Below are 23199 nucleotides of genomic sequence, written 5' to 3'. Positions count from 1 at the left end.
TATCGAATGGCCATAAATATATATAAATTACACCGAATGTTTCTTCGAGGCTGACTGGTTAGTTAGCAACTTTGTGTCGAGCAGGTGAACATAGAATTCGCATTTGGTAGTCTGCATCAAACGTTCAAAACTGAATGTGGCAGGTTGTATAGCAATCATCCACCCTCTATAATCACTTAATCCAGTATGTTCCAGTTCCCAAGTAAGGAAGTATGTCTGTCCTTTTGGATCTCCAGATTTGCTTTGATAATATCCCAAACAAACCTGCTAGGTCTGTGATCCGTAAGAGAGAAAAATTGATGTATTCACACCATGTCAAAGCAGTGAACGTGGGCTGAAAACACTGTCGTATAAGGTTGTATTACTTTTCAATCACAATCTTACAAGCAAATCTGACATTCATGATTTAAATCTAGAGTTTTATGAGCAAGAACATCCTCACATATTTAAAATATCCACGAATTTACGATGTAATCACATGTTCAGACACCCATTTCTAACTCTCAGATCACCGCATTATCGGAAAACTGAGAGCTAATCTCCACCTGGGTATTAAAGCACTTACTTTTCTTTTAACTTTGGTTGGAAATGGGAGGCCGACCACGCCCCAATGTGAATCCCTAGTTCCATCAGGCATTCTCGGGCCAGGAGGTGGTTTTGAGGCTTCAATGGCATGAGTAGAGGAAGTACTTCCGTGGCCTACGGGAGACGTAAGATCAACCCAAGTTAAATTTAATCGAAATATCGAAAGAGAGAAAAAGAAGCAAAGTTAAAAATAAAAATTAAAAAAAAAAAAAAAAAAAAAAAAAAAAAAAAAAAAAAAACACAGTTCTACATACCCAGCCCATTGATTCCACGGTAATTGTGCCTTCTTGATCTTCCTCGATTATGACCTCTTTGCCCAATTTTCTCCTTCAATAGATGCTCCCCATCCTACAATGAAGAAGATATAACAGAGACAATTACATATAAAGACCTTTCCTTTATTTCCCCACGCAGGGCTTTTTCTCTTCTACTTGCCTTATAACATCAAAGGTTGGAGCAAAACGACTAAAAACAAAGAATAAAAAACAACGGCATCTCCAAGGCTTATACAAGAGATCCATTAGAAGTAAAGTGCGCATAATTTAGCCAATCCGACTCACCAAACAATATGCTCTCAAAAGAAAATTTGGAAATCACCTCAATCTATCGAGGGTTTTAACAGAAAAGTTGATTTATGCCTAAAATTGGGTGGAACCGCTGACCTCTTCATCAGGTGTATCATCATGATGCTCACTCAAGTTATGATTTTCCTCGTCTCCTATATGATCAGATCCTCGGCTGGTGCTATTCTTCTCTGAATCAGACCCCCTCCATGCATGTTTTCTCTGCCCATACTTGACCTAAAGCAGATAAACTAATGTCAGTACCAGTTTTTGCCAAAATTAGAGATGCAATGTCATACTAATTACCACTCGCTTAAGAAGCTTGACCCGCATGCCATTTCTCCAGTCCTGCTCATCATTCAAAGTAGCCACCTGATCCAATCATTAGGGAAGTGTCAAGCCCTCAATATAAATTAATCAAGCAATGAAACTAAAGTGCCAAAAGATTCTTGAAAGAAGATTTGATACTTGATACTCACAGCTTTCTCAGCAGCCTCCACAGTCTCGTACTCCACCAGGACATGCAACTACATATAAAAATCAGAAAAATTTTACAATGTTTTCTACGGATATAAAATGTTTGTAACTAGGGAAATTCTACATACTACACCATCATCATACTCTCATCCCACTATGATGAGGTGGCATTATCCATCAATTTGTAGATTTTTTCTTTGAAAAAAATAAAGGATAATCCAAGGTTGATGAGAGTGCCACATTTTACATGGTGGGATGATAGAAAGATGAGAGTGTGGTTTATAACATTACTCTTGTAACTTTTTACTGCATGACATATATTTACCAAATATATGACTTATTTTTGTTTTTATGCTTTATTTACCGAGGTGTCGTTGGACAATCGTACAGGCCAGGAAAACTAAAGTCCGAGTCGTTACCTAGAGAATGCTATATAAAAAGTGGTCGCAGCACATTGGGAATTTTATGTTAGTTTGCAAAGTTTATCGTTTAATTTGATTTATGAGTTGGTGAACCACATTGCAGAAAATTTTCCTCTTCCCTTTTCCTCACCCCCACCCCAAAAGAACAAAAAAGAGGTGTTCTGTATTTCGGTACTATATTCATCAACAAATATTTCAGTATTAATTAACTTCAATCTTAATCAATAGGATTAAGTTTCACATGACTAGTTTAGAGTAAAAACATATGAACATAACTTACTTTGGTTTGCTTTAACTTGCATTTACACAAAATAGTCTAGCACTTCCTAGACGATATACAGTTATTCAACATGCTCTAGAAGAAATTCTGGGAGGTTGATGTGTTAGTCTTTACACTTCCCTTATGAAAGGTTCATTATTGGGTTAGCAATACACTACACATGTTTCCAGTGATTCGTGATGCAAAGTCTAAAGTGCCAGATAGTTGGAGAGTACAGAGTATATTTTTCCCTTTAAGAAAAGCAACCAAGCATACGTTGATCACATCAAAACTTCAAAAGTTGTTTTTTTTTTAATAATTAATAAGAAATTTTATTACCAAGAATAGGCACAACCCAAGTACACAAGATGTATTCAAAAGTTGTTTATTGAAAGCCCTATTGGTACAATAAACTGTCAGGAGTAATTGTCCACTGTAAAATATTGGCACAAAAGATATTTCTAAACCCCTAGATAATTATTTTTAAACCTTAACCCCTAGGGGTTGGCTCAAGTGGTAAAAGCCTTGGGCTTGAGGGTACGCTCCCCTAGGTCTAAAGTTCAAACCCCATTAGATGCAAACAATCTCTAGGGGCCATCGGACTAGGAGATTTTCCCCTTGAATTACCCAAGGTACTCTTGCGGAAAACTCCTTGCCGTGGGCTTGTACATCCTCGGAATTAGTCAAGACGCTGTTCCTGGACACTTGGTGCCAATAAAAAAAAATATTTTTAAAACTTAGTGACCTTACAACTTTTATCCATAATCTACCACCATTTGTCATTCTCACGATGAAAATAAAAAATCTTAAAGAGTCAATGAAAAGCGTCCTACTAAAACCAATCACGAGATAAGGAAGAAAAGTGTGACTAAGAAAAAATGATTAAGAGGCTAAAAGGAAGGAAAGAAGAGGCTAATTCTAGCAAGGAGTTCCGGAAAAGTGAAACGGAGACTCGTGAGAAAGTGAATAACTACCGCTTGTCACTAACTAAAGCTTCGCCCTTTGATGGAGATGAAGATCCATGCAAAGCACCCTATTGGATGAGGGAAAAAATTTTTGATTTTATGCTTCGTTGGGTTGCAACGGGCTTGGGTTCGTTGAAGGATGGAGTGGGTTGCAAGTTCAGAGTTGTGGGTAAGCGGGCATCCGATGATACAGTTGGGCTGACCTTTATGGGCCCAAAGCCAGGTGAGGATAATAAGGGCAAACAAAGTTGGTATGGCTTGGTTAAAGGCCCACTCCACGTTTGGTGAGAAAAGCCTCGTATCAGGCCTGTTTCGGGGTTCTTGGGTTCGAAACTTTCACCCTCCCCCACAATGCTGCTTGCTGGTCCGTCGTCATTGGGGTCGGCACAAACTTCGTAGTCGGAGCCCGTAGATCTCTCAATCAGTGCGTCTGTTCCGGAAATGGAAGATGGGAAATTCTGCCGAGTCTTGAGTTATGGACAGCAGTGGATGTGCAGGAAGCTGTCCCATCAATGCCTCTGGCTCCGTATGTAATGGGTTCGCATTCAATGGACTCTACCATGTTGGTTGTTCAACCATTAATTCTAATGGAGGCTTTACTACAATCAAGGATGGACAATGGGTTTTTTTCACAAGTGTTGCTCAACTCTGGTAGGGCGGAGCCGAATGTCATTGGGGAGGTTTCTGATGTCTCGAACTTGCAATTGGTCGTGTGAAGGGAATTGTTCTGTTGGGAAAGACGATGATCCGATTCCTCCATGAGCACTTCCTCCTTGTCATACTTCTTCATGTGTCATGTCAAATTGGGTTTATAAAAAGGTAGAGGAAATACAGGCTTGTGTTGGGATCTCTTGTGATGGCTTCGAAGAACAATTCGAAGCTCTTCTCATAGCCATTGAATCTGGATGCTCCTCAGATTTGAAATCAGCCTCTAAAAAAGAAAGAGAGTTAAGAAGATTAGAATGCTCTATTAATTATGAAGGAGGGGAGTGGAGGAAGACAGATTGAAAGGGAGGGGGTCTCATCTTTTTTATGAAGCCTAAGATTCTTTCTTGAATGTTAGGGGGCTAAATGACCCTAATAAAAGCCTTCATATCAAGTCTTTGTTACATAATTGGAAGGTTGACAATGTTTGTTTTCAAGAAACGAAGTTACACTTTATTGGTAGATGCTTAATTCGTAGCTTGTGAGGCAATTCTTTTGAGAGTTGGGCCTTTTTGGCATCTATGGGAGCTTCGGGAGGAGTTCTTTTGATGTGGGATACAAGGGTGGTGGAGTCTATGGAGGAATGTATAGGAAATTTTTCTGTAGCTTGTTCATTTAAAAATGTAGAGGATGGGTGAGAGTGGGCCTTCACAGGTGTTTATGGTCCAAATTCAGATAGGGATAGGAGACTTTTGTGGGGGGAATAGGCGGGTTTGTATTCTCTTTGGGACATTCCATGGTGTATGAGTGGGGACTTCAACACTGCTTGGTTTCCTAGTGCATGTTCAGGAAATTCTAGTTCTTCCCCAGCAATGGACGATTTTCATTTTTTATTTGGACCTCTTGGACCTTCCTCTATTTTTTTTTTTTGGGAGGGGGTCTAATAGTCATGGCTGGATGAGATTGGATTGTTTTCTTGTTTCTCCTTCTTGGGAGGCACATTACTTGGAGCTATTTGAAAAGAGAATGCATCGGGTGTGTTCAAACCATTTTCCTATTTTGCTGGACAGTGGTAGCATTCATGGGAGTTGGAGATATTTTAAGCTTGAAAATATGTGGTAGTTTCATTCTTGCTAGTAAGCTCAAAGCTTTGAAGCTTGATTTAAAGGAGTGGAATGCAGAATTTTTCAAGGTGTTGCTCAACCATCCCACAAACTTTCACAATCTCGGTTTGAACCTTGAACCTTGAAGGCAATGTACGTTCATCTTCTTCAAGTTCTATGGTTGCCGCTCAACGTCCCATCCTTCACAAACTACCCGACGTAGAGAGACCTCCACTACATGATCTCCACGTCCAAACCGAGAAGGAAGCTACAGTCAGCCAGTCACTAGCAACCCACCATCAAATCGGATGGAGAAGAAGAGCCATAGCCCTTCCCAACGCACGGACAACATGCACTCAAGCCATGGAAGACTCTCGTTGTCATCATGCTCGACACCACCACGACTCCGAAGTGAGTTACCTTGCTCCTTCACAGTAGCCAACCAATGGGAACCACCAAAATCAACCCACATGATACTGACGTAGCCTCTGTTTTTATACAACAAAAACAGAGCATCTCCATGCCATAAAAAACTGCAACGGACGCCACACTGTGAGACCCCACAACCAAGAAGCACTAGAAGGTGCCGCCCATCTCCTCCGTAGGCCTCTCCATTCCTACCTGTGCGCGGTATGTCGGAACTCGCACAACCGGGAGCAATCAAGTCACTCAAACACCACCGTAGACCACCACAAGGCGTTGGAGTTCTCAGGTTGCCACAGAAATCTCCGGTCATTACCTGCCATCAACCAACAGCAGATTAGCCACCCAGAACCACCGTGCAGGCATCCCTCTCTTTCCGGTAAGCCCACGCCAATCTCTCCTTCGCTTTATCTTCTCCATCGCTCTCTCCCTCTAATTGCACCGGAACTATCTTTTACGCTAGGAGCTCTGCCACCATGCACGAAAGTCGTTGCCATTGACCTTCATCCAGCCACCATTGTCGTTTGTCCCTAGCCATTTCTCTCGGCGAGTCCCAGACCCCATCGCACGACACTCCTCTCAGATGAGCATTTTAGTATCATGACCCAAGTGCCCTTTTGTTTTGGCCTTCCAGAAGTGCAACCACATATTATACATTTTTAAACTAATGCCCTTAAAATCCTTTGTCGTGTAGCTTTTGTAAAGCATCTTGAAAATTTTGTTTTAAGTATAATTACATTACTACCCAACTTTATAAGTCATGGCAGTATTCTTTCGGCCTGTTTCCATGTTTATTTTATACTGGGCTTGATTTTTAATTGGAGTTGGGTTATGTTAAATGATTATTAAGCTAGACAAGTGTGTTATTGGACCGAGTTATATTTATTTATACAGAACCATTTTATTATGTTTTACATAGGCTCGGTTTTAATTAAATAAATATGTTAGCCCAGAAATTTTACTATTTACAGAAAATATTTAAGGGTTTTAAAATTATATTATCAAGTATTAAATTATTATTAAACAATAGTAATAGTTTAAAAGAATTTTAATATTAAGTATTGTTAAGTCTATTCATGAGCTAAATATTCTCCATTGTTATGTTACAAAATTTGATAAAATATTTTCCCTACTAAACTATAATTTAAAAGTTAAGATATGACAGTAGTATTTAAATAGTTATATGTTATTTTCCCTACCAAATTATAATATGTTATTAGTATTAAATTATTGTTAGATTATAATAATAGTTTTGTCAGTATTTGAATTTTAAATACAATTAAGCTAATTATCGAAACGAATTTCTGTTGTTATTTTGTTAGCTTCTTGAAAGCTAGTGTTTATGTACCACGCACGTCATGGTATATGCAAACATGTGATCCAGCATAGCACACGACCATGTCATTCTGCATCACGTTTAATTCAGCATTTTATAATCATGTACATGTTATATATGTAATGCATCTCACGTTGCATAAGACATCTAAGCTTTTTATGATCAAGTTACGTAAGCTTTCTTATGATTAAGTGTAAGATAAGTTTTATAAGATAGTCATTTAGATGCATGCTACCAATGTGATTTTAAGGGTGGACGTGCAAGCCATAGTCCCAAGCGTGGTCCACCATAGGATGCCAAAATACTATTAGCGGTTCCCCTTGTGGCCACAAGATGTGGGGCCGGTGCACAACCTAGCACACAGGATTAAGTGTGTTGGCCAGTGAGATAAGTATGATAAGTCAGATAATTTAAAAATAAGTCATGCATGACATTAGCATATATATAAATGATCATGATTTTAAATTCTCAGCATGAAATGTTTTATGAAAAATCATACGTTTATTATGTTTACGTTGTGATGGATTTCTTACTGGGTCTTCGACTCATTTTAATTTTATTTCATGTTTTTAACCACCCATGTGAGGATGATTGGTACGAGCAGGCGGGCCAAGCTTAGATGAAGCAATTGGATTTAATTTCAGACTTTAATCATTTATTTAGTTGAATTTATTAAATTATGAAATCTCGTCTGGTTATATGTAAAAAAACACGTGACACTCCTAACCCTAGGGTAGGGGGTCTTACAGTGGTGTTCATGGATTAGGCATTGTTTCTACTGCCCGTTTCTAGATATTGGTTAATGGTAAACCCTACTGGCTTTTCCATAGCTCACGTGGCTTGAGACAGGGGGATCCCTTATCTCCCTTCCTTTTTGTCATCAGGGGGCGTTGGGACGGATGGTGGAGGTCAATGTTGGGGGGTTTCTTTCTGGCTTTTCGGTTGGTAATGCCATTAATGGGTCTATTACTCTTTCACATATTCTTTTTGCAAATGATACCCTCATTTTTTGTGATGTGGATCGTGGTCATATTCAAACCTCACGGGCTGTGTTATTATTTTTTGAAGTTGTTTCGAGCCTTAAGGTGAATCTTGGTAAGTCAAAGTTGGTTCTGGTGGGGGAGATGTGTAACATCAATAGTTTGGCAAGCTTGTTGGGCTGTAAAAGCGCCTCGCATCCTATGAAATATTTGGGTCTCCCGTTGGGGGCACCTTTCAAGGCTTGTGCTATTTGGGATGGGGTTGTTGAAAAAGTTGAGAGAAGGCTAGCTGGTTGGAAGCGACTATATTCATCTAAAGGAGATAGAATTCAACTTAGACCTCATTTGGATGTTGAGATGAGATAATAAATCTATGAGTAATAGTGAAATAGTTTGTGAATAGTAGTGACATGTTTGAGTTAAGATATTTTATGGGATTTTGGAAAAATTAAATAAAAATATTATAAAGTTAAAAATTATTACAATATAATTTTTATTTTAAGATTTGAATTTTTTTTGTGTTTTATTTGGAAATTTGAAAAGTTGTAATGATTAGGTAATGATTAGATGAAAAAATTAAAAATTTGAAATTAAAAAATGTTTGTGTTTGAATGTTAAAATGAGATGAGATGGGATGAGTTGAAACCATCTCAACATCCAAACGCGGGCCTTACTCTTGTTAAGAGCACTCTTTCTAATCTCTCCACCTATTTTTATCGTTATTTACTTTCTAATCTCCCCACTTACAATCTCCAACCACAAATGAATTGCACAAAAGTAATCTCACAAACTAATGTGACATGATATGGTTCGTCCGATTGTAAAGTTATTTTTATTGTCAAGCAAATCTAACGGACTACATGAAGTAACGCCAGTTTGTGGAATTACTTTTGTGTAATCTCTTTGTGGCTATAACAATACTCATATAGTTATGGAGTGGTGCTTCGTGCAAAATGAGTGGGAAACTGTGAATCATCTTCTATTGCATTGTGAGATGGCGAAAGCTTTGTGGAATGGCATCTTTCGTGGAATCAGTTTGACTTGGGTGATGCCGTTGAGAGTGATTGACTTTCTTGCTTGTTGGAATAGGCTTCATGGTTGTTCTCAAGCGGGCGTTGCTTGGAAGATGATTTTTTTGTGTCTTATGTGGTGCATTTGGATGGAAAGGAATGGGCGGTATTTTCATGACAGAGTGTTCTCTCGAACATATCTAGAATTTTTTTGTATGCTCTTTGCTGTTTTGGTTTTCAGCTTTAGTGAATAACGGATCTTCCGCTCATGATTTTTCTGATCTCACTTTCTATATCCTAGAATGTATTGTGCTTTCTTTTTCCTGTGTACAGGGGTTTCGCCTATACATTCGTCTCTAATGAAATCTCTTATTACTTGTCAAAAAAAACAACTTGGTTGCATAGGCTGGCATAGCCATTTCCTAAACAAGCTCTCTGTTCCCAGATTAAAAAAAAAAAAGGCACATTTACTTGCATTAATGTATAGAAAATCTCACCAATTTCCTTGAGAAAAGAAAAGGCTAATCATCATAAATCCAAATTAGTTTGGAAGAAAAATATGCAACTTCAATACTTGCAATACTAAAGAATATTAATTGGAAAAAGGGAAGACAATTTCATAAAATTAAAAAAATCTAAGATGAGGAAAAAAGTAGATAGATCATGTAAATGAATTATTTGACATTGAAGTCCATCCTCTCAAGCTACACACCTTACTACTGATCAGCATTTCAGGCTTGCTGACTTTAGCTGACTCCTCTACGGCATGAGGGTCACGGATGCAAATATTCTTTATACTGGAAAGTTAAAATGAAGTTCTACAATCAATAAAATGCAGAATGCACTAATATGACAATGTGGACAAACAAATGAAGAGGAAGAAAAAACTGACTCGACCAAATGACAATTTTATTAAGAGCACAGGGAAAAAACTTACTTTCCAGCTTCACCAAATATCCTCTGAATGTTCTCTACTGAATGATCCTCTGGTAGATTTTCTACCAAAACAGTGAATAACTAGGGTCCAGAAATTAGATCTACAAAATTTCTATAAATAATGCATCTGAGAGAAATATATCAATGTCATCAAAGCGATACCTTTGGATCCTTAACCTCAGTGGATGGAAGGGGGTGGAGTCGCTTGACTTTTTTCCCATTTGAACTCACTACCTGTAGTTGTGATGTAAGAAGTTTTGAATTGTAGCTGTTAGCACCTTGACCACTCCATTGTTACTTAAAAATAAAATAAACTGAGAAAATAAAATAGCATTACAAGGAAGGAAGACTCCCTCAGTGCAGCTGCTATTAATGAATAATCTCGGGTGAGCTTTTTCATTTTCCTAAAAGAAGCAATAACTGCTATAGGGACTGCAAGGAAAATATGCCAAAAACAACAGAGTTTGTATAAATGACAGCCAAATTAGAAAAGATATTGACTCATGAAAGAAATTGGAAATACACCCATACATAACAAAAAACATAAGGTTAAATAGATGGCAACCAAATGACCAGAAAAAGAAGAGGAACACTTGGACTTCCATTCATAATCTTGTCTCTTTCATAAATGAACGAACTCACACATGTCATACATGTCAAGGGCTAACATTCCCTTTGGAAACAACTGTAAATAACCTTGGGGATGAGATCCCCTCACTTAACCTTCTTTAAGAAAAAGAGAAGATGCAAACAGGAACATTGTGATTGAAGATTTCAACATGCCCAGATCGACACGCACCCATCCAGGCACAAATTGCCCCACACACCCAGGGGTGGGGAGGGGGGGGGGATTGGTGGTGGTAAAGGTCTGCAACAGTGCCCTAAATGCTCAAGGAAAAAGTTCTTTTTATACTAGTAGTATTTGTCAAATCAGAACTCTAACGCTCATAGGTTTACATACAATTGCTGGATGTGCAAGTAACATGAAATGATAGAGCCGGATTTGGACAATCTACATTTTATTTGCCTATTCTTGGGAATAAAATCTCTTATTACTTATAAAAAAACATTTTATTTACCTTCAAATTCCACTAAGAGAAGTATTTCCTAACAAGAACATCTTAAGAACTTAACATATCAAGCCAACCAAAAAAATGAGAAATTTTTGTGACTTCAGCTTCTGCATGTAATTTAAAACAATAAAATCCAGGGACTGGGTAATATTGCAACTAAACAGTTATTTTTTCTCTGGGTAACAGTCTCAAAAATTTCTTGATAGGTACAAAATAGTATAACGAATAACTGTATGCCTCATGGCCAGTCTCAAATGGTAATAGCAACAATGCTGCTCCACAAAGGAACGGAATATGAGACTGCCAATTGAGTCATTGACAGAGGAGCTCCCAAAGCATAATGGGAGGACCATCTACATTAAAAGGCAGTTCTTAACAGTATTAAAACATTGACAGGGAAAGAGTTGACATAAGCAGTTCGATGTAGCATGTATCCATCATTGATGCACATATAAGTCTATTAAAAGAACATCTTCCCTCCAACAAAAGTTACAAAACAGAGAAAATCATAAAATAGAATATATGAATCTGAAATGTACTCCCTTCTGATCATCTAAAGTCTGAACTGTTCCTCTTTGAGAAAAGCCAACAATTTAAGAAGACCACAATTAATGGATTTATATTGCCAAATCTATTTCCAATTTCAAACATAACACCTACATTTCAAATTAACGAGAGAATTGAGGGAAAGCGGACCTGTGGAACAAGCATAATTTAGAAAATTAAGAGTATCCTACCCAACCATTCGAAGTGGAAAAACATTTGTGACAGACCAAACCAAAAAAAAAAAAAAAAAGCATCTATGTGATGAAGGATAGTCATATAGACCAATCTCAGAAGATTGGCACAGCTAAAACTGAAATCTGCTAGCCACAGTACAGTGGGACATAAGAACAGGGAAGGAATCAGTTCGCAGTTAGTTGCAACGTCATTCAGACTAATCCTGGAAGCTCGGCACAGCTAAAACTGGCTGCACCAGGAAAACATCCAGGCAAAGCAACCTGTCAGAAGTACCTGCTTTACTCATCACCTTCATCATCCCTATTCTTGTCTTTCTAGCAGCAAAAATGTTTCTTTCCTTTTTTTTTAATTTTTTTGGATGGTGGGGGGGAGGGGGGGGGGGGATTGGGTTGAATTAGCGGTTACTGATGAATAATATGACACTGGATGATTCAAGTGCATCTAGTCTCCAATATACCAGCCTGATAAATAAATATAAAATCCTGTTAGGGAAAATTAAAATGCAGGAATAAGCAATATCAATAAGGTTAGGTTTGGATAGCGAGTTGAGATGAGATGAGTTGAGACAAAAGTTGAAAGTTGAATAAAATATTGTTATAATATTATTTTTTAATATTATTATTGTTTTAAAATTTGAAAAAGTTGAATTGTTTATTATATTTTGTGTGGAAATTTGCGAAAGTTGTAATGATGAGATGAGATGAGATGAGATGAGATTAGATGGGTTGAGAGCCCCTCTCAATCCAAACCAAGCCTAGTCTTAAAGTCTTCTACCTAAGAAGAAAGTGAAAAAGGCTGAAAGAGGGCTCTCGTGCCAGACTACATGTGTTTTGTGCTATATCTGGAAGAAAGATTGTTTTTGCATATTAAGTTCTGCAAAGTTGTTATTTTTCCTCCAATTAAGCACCCATTCTTACTTATTGAAAGAAAAAAATTAAGCACCCATTTTGGTCATCAGATCTTTAAAGCTGCAAGAGGAGTGTCATAAACATTACATATTTGTTTGGATTCAAAATTCATTGCCTTAAAAATATAGCAGCATCAGATGCTACAGTACATAAAAACACATGCAAAATAACTTATGTACAACAACAACATGCCATGCATTAGCAGTGCAATCAGAATTATCATTACCACTATCAACATAGAGCTAAAGCTAAATTAGAAATCGAACCATGAAAGTTAAGGACTTACCAAAACCTTCCTTGTTCTTCTTAATAAAGCCCAACATATACTTATCAGTTAGCAAATTTTCATCACTGAAATAATAGTCTGCCTGCAAAACCATGAACAAGCTCCATGATGCTTGAGGACTTGGTACTTTAATTTAAAATCAATAGAACTAGCAGCAAAGATACAGAAAATCTTTCCTCTTTATTATTTAGTTCACAGGAATTGAACCGTGACCTCACAAACCATCCCATTCTTATAGGGCTGGGAGATGCCACCTGGCATGAAGGCCTTTGGTTTGAAAAACAAACAAATGACAAATAAATGTCTCAAGGACTCCCCATCTAGCACTTGGGTGTTCATAGTTGTAAACTTTGAGGATTCAGTAGTAAACAACAAACACAAAGTGAATTTACTGATGTGACTGAACGTTTCAAAAGTACTTCAGAGGTCTCATAAAATAAATGGTCTAGAAAAGATATTCAATCATTTGAGAAATTGCACATAAAATTAAATTTCAATCAATGTAAACAATAAACGAAGAAAAAAAGCGATAAAAATGAGCCAACTATGTTGCGGTCTGGGGAGTTCGATTCTTTTTGTGAATTTGTGATTTCAATATTTTTGCTTTCAAAAGGTCAATTCGATTTTTAGTGGTAGCAAATCTAAGTAACAGCTCGTAAACGTTTATTCGCAAGGATTTTGCTCCTATCAATGCAATGATTACAACTTTAGAAGCCATGAGTGGAGAAAAAAGCTCAACCCTAAACATAAAGTGAATTCATTTATCTAACTAAGAAACTCTGAGAACTCATAACTCAAATATTCTCGATATAAGAACTTCATATTTCTTTCTTGGGCTATGCCTATTTTTATCCTCAAAAAAGTCCCTGTTGTACTGACAAAAAAAGGTATAAAACTCAAGACTTAAAATTAATACGTTTTCTCAGCAGCCAAAGTGTAGCAAAAGGATTTATTAGGATTCAAAAATCACAATGCACATGGTAAGAGTTTTGAGCAAAGGGTTGAAGGTCATGCCTGCTTAATGATCTTATGCTTGAGATCATCAGTGAGAACGGCGGCCCCACCCGGATGATCTGGAGCTTTCACGTGATCGTGATCGTGGTCGTGGTCTTCATCGGAGGGAAGTGCGTGGATCTCGGGAATGTGGAGGTCGTGGTCTGGGGATCCAACAGGTGTGAAGTCAGGATCAAGATCTCGGGGCGGAGACTGTGGGTCTGAGTGGGAGGGGGAGGTGGGACCCTCTCGGGCTTCCATTGGGGAAGGAGAGGAGGGGAGAGAGCAAAGGCGATCTGAGAATAGGAAATGGAAAACTCTGTAGCCCGGCCTTTCTTGTCCCAACTCCCTCTGGTCGTCAATTCCACCCCCAGCACCCCTTTTATATCGACTTGACGTTGGAGGCTGCTGGCTGACGTGGTTGACACTTGACATCAATCCAACGGCTTATCTAAACTTTTAGGAATTTAGGGCAAGGGTTATACAACTCACTTATTACTAATTTACTATTCGAATTTTTTTTTTATTCACGTTTTACTATTTAAATATGACAAATAATTTCCACACAACAATTTTTACAACATTTTATATAACTATATTTTAAATGAAGAGTATTTTTATAAAATATCTTATAAAAATAACATCATTTTATAATATTATTGTACAATGTATTGTATAATGTGTTATGTATATATTATTACTCTTTAAATATAGATTAAAAACGAAACCTTCTTATATAATTTTAAAAAAATCAATTAACTAATATAATCATGTAATTTAATTAAAAATAAATTTTTTTGTTAATTAAATTTATTTTCTTTTAGATTATGTGAAAATGTCAAGTTCTGAGATTTTTAATCTAGATTTAAAGAGCAAAAAAAAAAAATAGCTAAATAGTAAACCAATAATAATAAAGTGTAAAGATATATTACCCTTTCAAAAATCTTATAAATGTAATATGTCTTCTACGTTATTAAACTTTGAAATCCTATGATAGTGACCCTTAGAAACTTTTTTTTTATAAGTAATAAGATATTTCATTGATAAAAAGATAGATATAGACCAAATACACTAGAAGTATACAAATATATACGCCTATTTAGGAATTAGAAACAGTTACAAAGAAATCATAGAAGCTACGACCATTCAAATCTAAAGCAATGGTCCACAAAAACAAAATCTTCCAAATAGGGCCGGCTCAATAGGTTACGAAGCCTAAAGCTAAAATTTTGAGTGAAGCTTTTTTTTAAGATAAAATTAAATAAAATTATTTTTATTTTTATATTATATTTTTATTTAAAAACAATTCCTATCGTTTTGTAAAGTAAAATTATTAATTAAGATTTCATACCACATTTTCAACTAATAATTGATTTAATCTTTATTAAGAAATTTTTTATTTAGAGATAATTTTATCAAATCTAGTTTTACAAGTACTTTAGATTCTTAGATATAATTATAATCATTATTGTCAATAAAGTTCTACAAACAACTTACACGTTTAAAAAAAAGTGGACCCTTACCTCTTCAAATAATTATACAAGAACTTTTTATGAACACTGGAAAATTAGATTTTGCTATTTATAATTTTCACAATAATATATATTAAACTAACAATAACAAAAAAGAAGTGTATTCTTAGAAGGAGAATAGGTAAAATAATTATTATCTATGATACTTTTAAAAATTAATAACAATATAATATCTATTTGATCTTGTTTATATTCTCATTCTTATTGAGTTAATTAAAGTTTTTTATTGGATATATATATATATTTTAAAAATTATATTTTATATATATATATATATATTTTAGACCTTATTCCATTAAGGGGCTTAGGCAATTGCCTAGATAGCCTAATGGAAGAGCCGGCCCTGCTTCTAGAAAAAACTCTGAAACTCTTTCAGGGTACGTTCATGACCCTCAAAATGTCTCTCTTTTCGTTCACTCCAAATACACAAAAAAATACAAATAGGGGTCATCTTCCAGACTGCTGCAATATGTGGTGTCCGAATGATCCATTTCCAGCATGCTAAGAGTTCAACCACCCTGCCCGGCATTACCCAAGCTATTCTCATCTTGCTGAAAAAGTAATTTCAGGTATATTTAGCAAACTCACAATGTAAAAGTAAATTATCCACCATTTCAGCATTATTTATGTACAAACAACATCAATCTGTTATTATAAGGCCACGTCTTCTAAGATTATCAATAGTCAAAGTTTTCCCTAAAGCTATTGTCCAAACAAAGAATGAGGTGACTCTTAGAAACTTATAGTATTCAAGAGTTCAAATTTTAGATATAGATAATGCATACCACCAAAACTAAGATTCTGTTTGGGAAATGAGATAAAATGAGATAATAAATCTATAAATAATAATAAAATAATTTGAATTAAAATGTTTAATTGGATTTTAAAAAAGAGTTAGTCTACACATAGTCCCCAAATGGGGACTGCCCATGCATGCCCATACAGTTATGTTTAAAAAAAATTAAAATTACAACAATATCATTTTTAAAATGATATTTTTATTATTATTTTACCTCCATTTATCAATAAGACTGCATATGCAATCTCTCACTCAAGACTGCAAATAGAATTTATCTTTAAGAAATGAGAGAGTACAAGTTGAATTTTATAATATAAATGTTTAATAATATTTTGTTGGTAATAATTATATAAAACAATCGAAATTTTGAAATTGAAATGAGGTGAGAATTTTGTAAATAGTAGTAAAATGGATTGTGAATAGTATTGAGATAGTTTGAGTTAAATATTTGTTGGGTTTTGAGAAATGAGAGAGAAAAAGTTGAATAACAAATATTATAAAATTAAATATTATTGTAAGAGGATTTCCCCTCCCCCCCCCCCCCCCCCCCCCACAGTCCCAACGAGCTTGAGAATACAACTAAGGGAACAAGAACTGAAGGCTCAACTCAGAACAAATAAAATCTCCAACCCGACTCATGGGTAGGCTCACCTGGACGCAACCTACATGAAAGAACGTGATGTAGGGGATGAGACTCATTGACCTAGAAACCTCTCGAGTAATGTCTAGCTCTTGAGTGCTTGTTCGTGCAGTGGATGTAATGTACAAGGGACCCTCGATCTCTGACATTAGGGACATTAACGGACCACCAAGGACGCTAGTAGGGAGAGGAAAATCGAAAAATCATGCCGCATTAATGACGCCACTATTTGAGCTACACGACTCATTAATGTCGTCGTTGCAGAGCCACACCTCATTAAAGGACTTTATGGGGCAGACACGATCTGTCCCCCATACTTATTGTATAAATAGCAAGTCTCAGATACAAGAAAACTCACTCTAATCCTTAGATTCTCATACTTATTTACAAACTTCTAAGAGAATTTACTAACTTTGGCATTAGAGACTCTTCGGCTCCAAGGCCGCCCTCTCCTAGTTGTCTCCCTCTCTATATTTTGCAGGCTCAAGTTTTGAAGATTTGAGTTGTCGAAATCTGTCTCAATTCGCACAACATTAACAATTATTTTTTAATATTATTTTTATTTTGAGATTTGAAAAAATTGAATTTTTTTTATTTAGAAGTTTAAGAATGCTGTAATGATCAGTTTGAAAATATTTATATTTGAATAATGTTTGGAAAGAAAATGAGATAAGGTGAAATAGTTTATCTTAGGACTAGACATTTGCCATTTAAGCCAACTCCTAAACTTGTTTTCCTTTACTCTATATAATGGATTTTATTTCAATTTTTATTATACTTAACGATTTTAAAATCTCTATTTATAAGAATAGGTTTATTCGAGATGCAGTCATAAAAATTGAGTTGGGTGAATCAGATTCGTGTTAACTTAATAATTCAACTTTAATTAAACTTGACACTGACTCTATTACTTTATATTTTAGGATCGTGTGAATTAGATTCGTGTTAACTTAATAATTCAACTTTAATTAAACTTGACACTGACTCTATTACTTTATATTTTCGGATCGAGTTAAAATTGCAAAGCCTATTGATTAGATTGATGTATTAGCCTTATGGATCGAGTTAAAATTGCAAAGCCTATTGATTAGATTGATGTATTAGCCTTATCGAAAAGGGGGCATACACAAGGACACTCATTTCCATACCAAAATTCTAAAGCAACGCATACAAGCATATAGACAGGGGAATGGGTTTGACCTCAACTCCCTTGCCAAACCAAACACATTAAGCCACATATTATAACCTGCCTTAAAAGCCCTAAACCATACTGAAAACAAACAACCAAAAAGCAAAGCTAAGACCCAAACTTAAACCTCCGAAACCATTTCCACTAGACCCAGAAAACCACACCCTCACATCATCCACCACCGGTCCACATAAGGAGCTCATGTCATCGCTTCTCGTGTTATAATAGACACTGTAGAATGCAATTCTAGTCCTCTCAGCCTTGGCTGTGAAGTTGACATTGGCACTCTGAAAGGTAGAGTTGGAATCAGGCGTGTAATGGATGTTTTGAGCCTGGTCTCCGGCAAAGGCCATGACGGCAAGTGGCTGCTTGCATTTGTCCCCAGCTTGGCCCAAGGAAAAGGTCAAGGTGTATGGTTTGTTTGCTGTTGTTTCCACCATCTGGGAAATTATGCCTTCCTTGCCTGAAAGCAATTCGATGGCTCGTTTGCCTTCCGGGACGGTGAAGTGGTCGGAGTCTATGTAGCGGATGGCCCTGTTGGATTCCACATTCCAACCTGGTAATGAGGATATTTCTTCATCAAGGTTGGTGGGGAGTAAGACACCGAGCGAAGTGTTCCTAAACATCCATGGGCCTTCTTCCAAGTTTCCATTGATAACTGCATTGTCTGCAAATGAGTACAACCAATTCAGCAACCCATCAGCAATACAATCAAAATCTAAACAATATTTTAAACGCCCGTCTACGGCTCCTATTATCATACAACATCCAAACCAAGTTTGCAAAATCCCAAGTCAAATTGAACCATCCAAAATAACTAAACTAGGCTGGTTTGTTGTCATTACGGCTTTCTGCAAGTAAATATACATAAATCAATGTATTAATTTACATAAATACGTGACACAAGAAGATATATAAAATTTTGACACTTGAATGAATCTTCGTAGGTTGTCCCTCATTTGTGCGTGTGGATATTTTATTATACCTATACAATCATTTTTATAATTTTATTTTAAATTTAAGTATTCATGTAGAATCTGAAATTCGAATATGATAGAAAACTCAAAAAGATTATTATTTTTTTAAATAAAGTATCCTTATGACTAATTATAAAATAAAAAATTATATTTATAAGTCAGTATAAAAAGACATCACTCACATTTATAAATTCTAAAATTATTGTAGCATATAATTTTTATTCTATTTACTGTTTTCTTCTGCAACGAGGAGCTAAGCATGAAGACATCTCAATCGACATTATTTGACACAACAACAGAGAGCCACCCCATGTCTGGTTCCCAAAAAAAATGAAACCCGCAGAGGAATGGATGCTGCTCCTATTTCAGGAAAAAATTTTATTGTAAGTGAATATAGTCCTAATATCTATATTTATTTAATATAATTGATTAGAAAGTAAATTTTATTAAAAATTTTATTAATTTAAATTTAAAATATGAAGACGATAATTTAGATTAATACGCAACTTGCTTGTAACTCTTCATTCAGTAACTCTAACTCCTAACATTATCAAGTGTTATTTTTTATTTATTTATTTTACCTTTGAGTCTATCGGGACTGAAGAGCTTTTTTATGGCAATGTCATCAATGATGGGTCCACAAGTGGGGTCGTCCTCCATGCCCGGATTCCTAAAAACCAAACTCACATCTTCCTCCTCAGCCTCGAACGCGTAGGCGTAAGGGTCCCACCCTTGCACGTTGTACAGTGTCTGCAGGTCTATTGTCAGCGACGCCGGCGGCACGGACACGTTCAGCGACTCTAGCTGCGCGCAGGTACGAGCCGCGCTGAACGTGACGGAATATATGGATCCCTTCTCCACCTTCAGGTCCTGGCTGATCTCGGCGTCATTGCCGAGCCGCACGGCGTGTCTGCCCTGGGGTATAATGAGGATCATCCCGCCCTGTTTTTGGCCCGCTTCGACGAGCTCTACCGTGCCGTTCGATCTCCAGCTGGGGACCAAGGTGGGCCCTTCTGCTATTGCCCCGTTTGGGAACCCGCTTGATGGCGGCGTTTCAAAATCACCGTTTGGCAAAGGACCTGCATACAGGATAATGGAATTTGCAAGATTACTGAGATTAATTAACGATGACATACAATTCTTTTACGTAATAATTTTATAATTTTAATTTAAGAGAATTGCTACTCTGTCATATGAAGCTTACTGCTCCGATCCTCTTGACGTGGCACATCGTGATTTATATTGTACAATAATATTATAAAATAAAATATTTTTATAAAACGATCTCTAAAGATGCGTTTGGTTACTTCAACTTATCTCAACTTATCATTATAATTTTTTCAAATTCTAATATAAAATATAATAAATAATATTTTATTAACTCGACTCGACTAGCTAACCCTAAAACATAGTGGTACGAATCGTGAGGGAGAGAGGAATGATCTGACAACACGCAACCACGGTTAAAGTAATGGGCCTGTGCAGTTTGCACTCCTCTCACGACAAAAGAATTGTACGAGTTTAGTTTAAGAAGTGGTACGTGCGCAGATAATCCTTTTCACTGTACACGAGACAACAACGCTGTCACAAGACACAATACCAACTTGCTTACCAAACAACAATTTTGCACCGTCTTATCAAATCTGTTTTTAGTCAGGGAGACGGAACGCTCACCCAGAGTCTTACAAATTGTTTTTTTTTTTTTTTTCATATATTTATTTTTTAACACTTTTAAATATTTTTTAAAAAAATAAAAAAATCATAATATTATTAAAAAATACATTTTTAATCATTAAATAAAATATATATATTAAAAAGAATAAAAAAGAGCGGGAGCTACCAGCGGTAGCCCCTAGTGGGAAGTGTATCAAACACGCCCCATGGATAACCTTATCTGCATATGGACCTCTAGCCAAATGTGTGACATTCTCTGCAACCTCAAAGAAATTGTTAAATAGGAGAAGCTGTTAGATCCAAAATTTTTAAGACTGTTAAGATAATAATTTGATTAAATTTTTAATCTTTAAAATTATAACATTCCACCAAACTTCTAAATTCGACGTCCACGGGCGGTTTACTCTATCGACACTGATCGAGTGATAACCCTTTCAATTTTAGCAGCTTCAATTATCTATCAATATGCATCGACTTAACACTATAACCACAGATAGTATCAATGCATTTTAATGCAGGTTATATGTCGCTCCTTTCATGACCTGAACTCGTAATGTGGTCTCTTATTTGATATTAATTGTTAAATATCTAACTATTAATCAAAAAGATTTAAGATTATTAGAATACTAATTTGGCTAATAAACTAAACAAAAACACAGAAATATACAGCACACGAGAAGAAGCTCATGTGCCCCTCTGTGAAGCATTTCGAAGTCGTATACGACAAACAAAATTCGGCATCAGCTTGATCATGAGGCCGCGCTGTTTAAACTTTAAACCCGTGGTCCTACCCAACCGTGTCTGGCCTGGTCTTTTTTTTCCACGCCGATCCTCTCAACTTTGACTCAGAAAAAGGTGCTTTCTTCTTTTATTTTTACCCATATCACACTGTTTTTAGCTAGAAATTGGGACGATGATAACCACACAACAACAATGGAAAAAGATATTCGGTGCCACAGATGCTGCACCTTTTTGTTAAATGAGTAACGATATATGCACACAAGATATTTTTATAATATATTTGATAATAATATTATAAAATGAAAATATTTTTTAAAATGATATTATTTTTATAAAATATTTTATAAAAATATTTCTTATTTAAAATATAATTATATAAAGTATTGTAAAAGATGTTGTGCAGAAATTATTTTTCAATTTAAATCGGAGAAAAAGGTACGGGATATCAGGTGAACGTGGGCCATTTATCCATGATTCCATCTTATCAAAAAGTGGAAAGATGAATCCTATTGGGATAGGGCCAGGGCCCTTATACCAACCGACTTGGTTTTATAATTTTCTCGATTCTCACTTCAAAGGACAATAATTTTTAAAGTTGGGGGTTTGCAACTCACAACAAAGGAAAGGAAAGGGCAGGGAAGGGAAGATTAGTGCCCAAAGTTTCATATAAGCCTATTAGAGGATTTGATCCGAAACCATGGAGAAATTATAACTTGCTATCAACTATTCAACTCCATAATCCATATATGTCGCGGTACCTAACACATTTGAAGTGGGTTCCTAGAAACTTTATGATGCCAGATCATTATGTGTTTTGGCAGCAAAAATTATTAGTCACACTTTCAACATGGCCCCGAATTGATTTTCTAATCCTACAATCTTTTTCCTCATCAGCAAAGATGCACAGCATATCAGAGCACAAACAGCCAGGTAAAAAAAAGCTAGCTTCTTTATCGTCAGAGAAAATTTTGATCAAGTGCTCTGACTGATCTAGTAAATAAAACAGGAGAACTAGTCGAGAAGTGGTGGTGGGGTGGGGGGCTCCTTGGGTTTGAAGACCATAATCAGCACTACTTGCAAACAGTGAAATCACTATTACTAGAACTTATGATTCAGAGCAACTGCTACTTTGTGCAAAATACTTGCTACGAATGGGTCTTGTACATCATATGAAGGCTCGGGACTGAAGTTACCGAAGGAAAAAAGATGGGAGTAATCAGCTTGAAATCGAAACCTCATTGTTCGATGAAATACTAAATGGTGATTTCTTTATCTCTAGAGATCAGAAAGAATCAGACATTTTATATTTTCAACTGCTGAGCAAACCAATATTGCCGTACGAAAACCCACAAATGAGAGGTGGTAAGAGCAAATGCAATATATACTACCAGATCTCAGAAATGACAAAGAGAAACCCAGAAATTACGGGTCACCCGCAAATGTGAGGTGGAAACTAATTGCAAATCTTATCTGAAACTTTGGGAGAGAAATTTGGAACGAATAGACAAGAATATAGGTGGTGGGCAGAGAAGAAGAGAAAACATACCATCTTCTATTACGATTGCAGTAGCCCAACGAGCAAAGAGAAGCATGAAAAGCGAGACCCATTTGCTTTTTGAGGAGCTCTGAGCCATTTTCTGCCCAAAACCAAAATCTCTCTCTCTCTCTCTCTCTCTCAGAGTTGCTAAGATATCTGTACTCTGCTCTTGGCGACAGAGTATAGGGGCAGTGAAGGTGTCTATTTATCAAAGATTCCAGTTCTCTCGTCTTTATTCTTTAAACCTAATTTGATCTTAATTTATTTAATCAAGTGTTTTTAACATGTAAAATGACAGAGGAGTATGAATGTTACGAATAATGCTAGATAAGTAATAAGATGATGTATAATTTTTTTTATTCTCTTTCAAAATAATAGATTCAATCATTAAAAAATGTAACTTTT

The 23199-nt window shown here is 36.2% G+C and overlaps 2 protein-coding genes across 2 annotated transcripts; both read right to left on the bottom strand.

The window, feature by feature from the left end:
* Window positions 1–365: 365 nt before the first annotated feature.
* Window positions 366–14132, bottom strand: LOC121264891 (la-related protein 6A). Its single transcript, XM_041168236.1, is given in 12 exon segments — window positions 366–622; window positions 625–699; window positions 840–933; window positions 1248–1385; window positions 1455–1520; window positions 1628–1675; window positions 9481–9565; window positions 9706–9785; window positions 9867–9938; window positions 10042–10136; window positions 12713–12794; window positions 13727–14132. Coding segments are annotated over 12 exon segments (1125 nt in total). The 5' UTR covers window positions 13967–14132; the 3' UTR covers window positions 366–572.
* Window positions 14133–17799: 3667 nt separating this feature from the next.
* On the bottom strand, window positions 17800–23013 carry LOC121265971. Its single transcript, XM_041169653.1, has 3 exons — window positions 22804–23013; window positions 19424–19921; window positions 17800–18532 (listed from the first exon to the last, which is right to left on the bottom strand). The coding sequence occupies exons 1-3, from the start codon at window positions 22889–22891 to the stop codon at window positions 17937–17939; spliced, it is 1182 nt and encodes a 393-aa protein (XP_041025587.1). The 5' UTR covers window positions 22892–23013; the 3' UTR covers window positions 17800–17936.
* Between the last annotated feature and the right edge of the window lie 186 nt (window positions 23014–23199).

The sequence above is a fragment of the Juglans microcarpa x Juglans regia genome, chromosome 5D (genome assembly GCF_004785595.1).
Source record: "Juglans microcarpa x Juglans regia isolate MS1-56 chromosome 5D, Jm3101_v1.0, whole genome shotgun sequence".
NCBI classification, from domain to species: domain Eukaryota; kingdom Viridiplantae; phylum Streptophyta; class Magnoliopsida; order Fagales; family Juglandaceae; genus Juglans; species Juglans microcarpa x Juglans regia.
Note: the sequence above shows the minus strand (reverse complement) of the source record. Positions and strands in the feature narration are given on the sequence as shown.

What these genes read in the sequence shown, in the direction of transcription:
- LOC121265971 (XM_041169653.1), bottom strand. Translation starts at nt 22,891, where the DNA reads ATGGCTCAGAGCTCCTCAAAAAGCAAATGGGTCTCGCTTTTCATGCTT. An exon ending in TGCAATCGTAATAGAAGATG is followed by an intron (nt 19,922 to 22,803) that starts GTATGTTTTCTC and finishes TCCTGTATGCAG; the next exon opens with GTCCTTTGCCAAACGGTGAT. An exon ending in CAGTCCCGATAGACTCAAAG is followed by an intron (nt 18,533 to 19,423) that starts GTAAAATAAATA and finishes ACTCATTTGCAG; the next exon opens with ACAATGCAGTTATCAATGGA.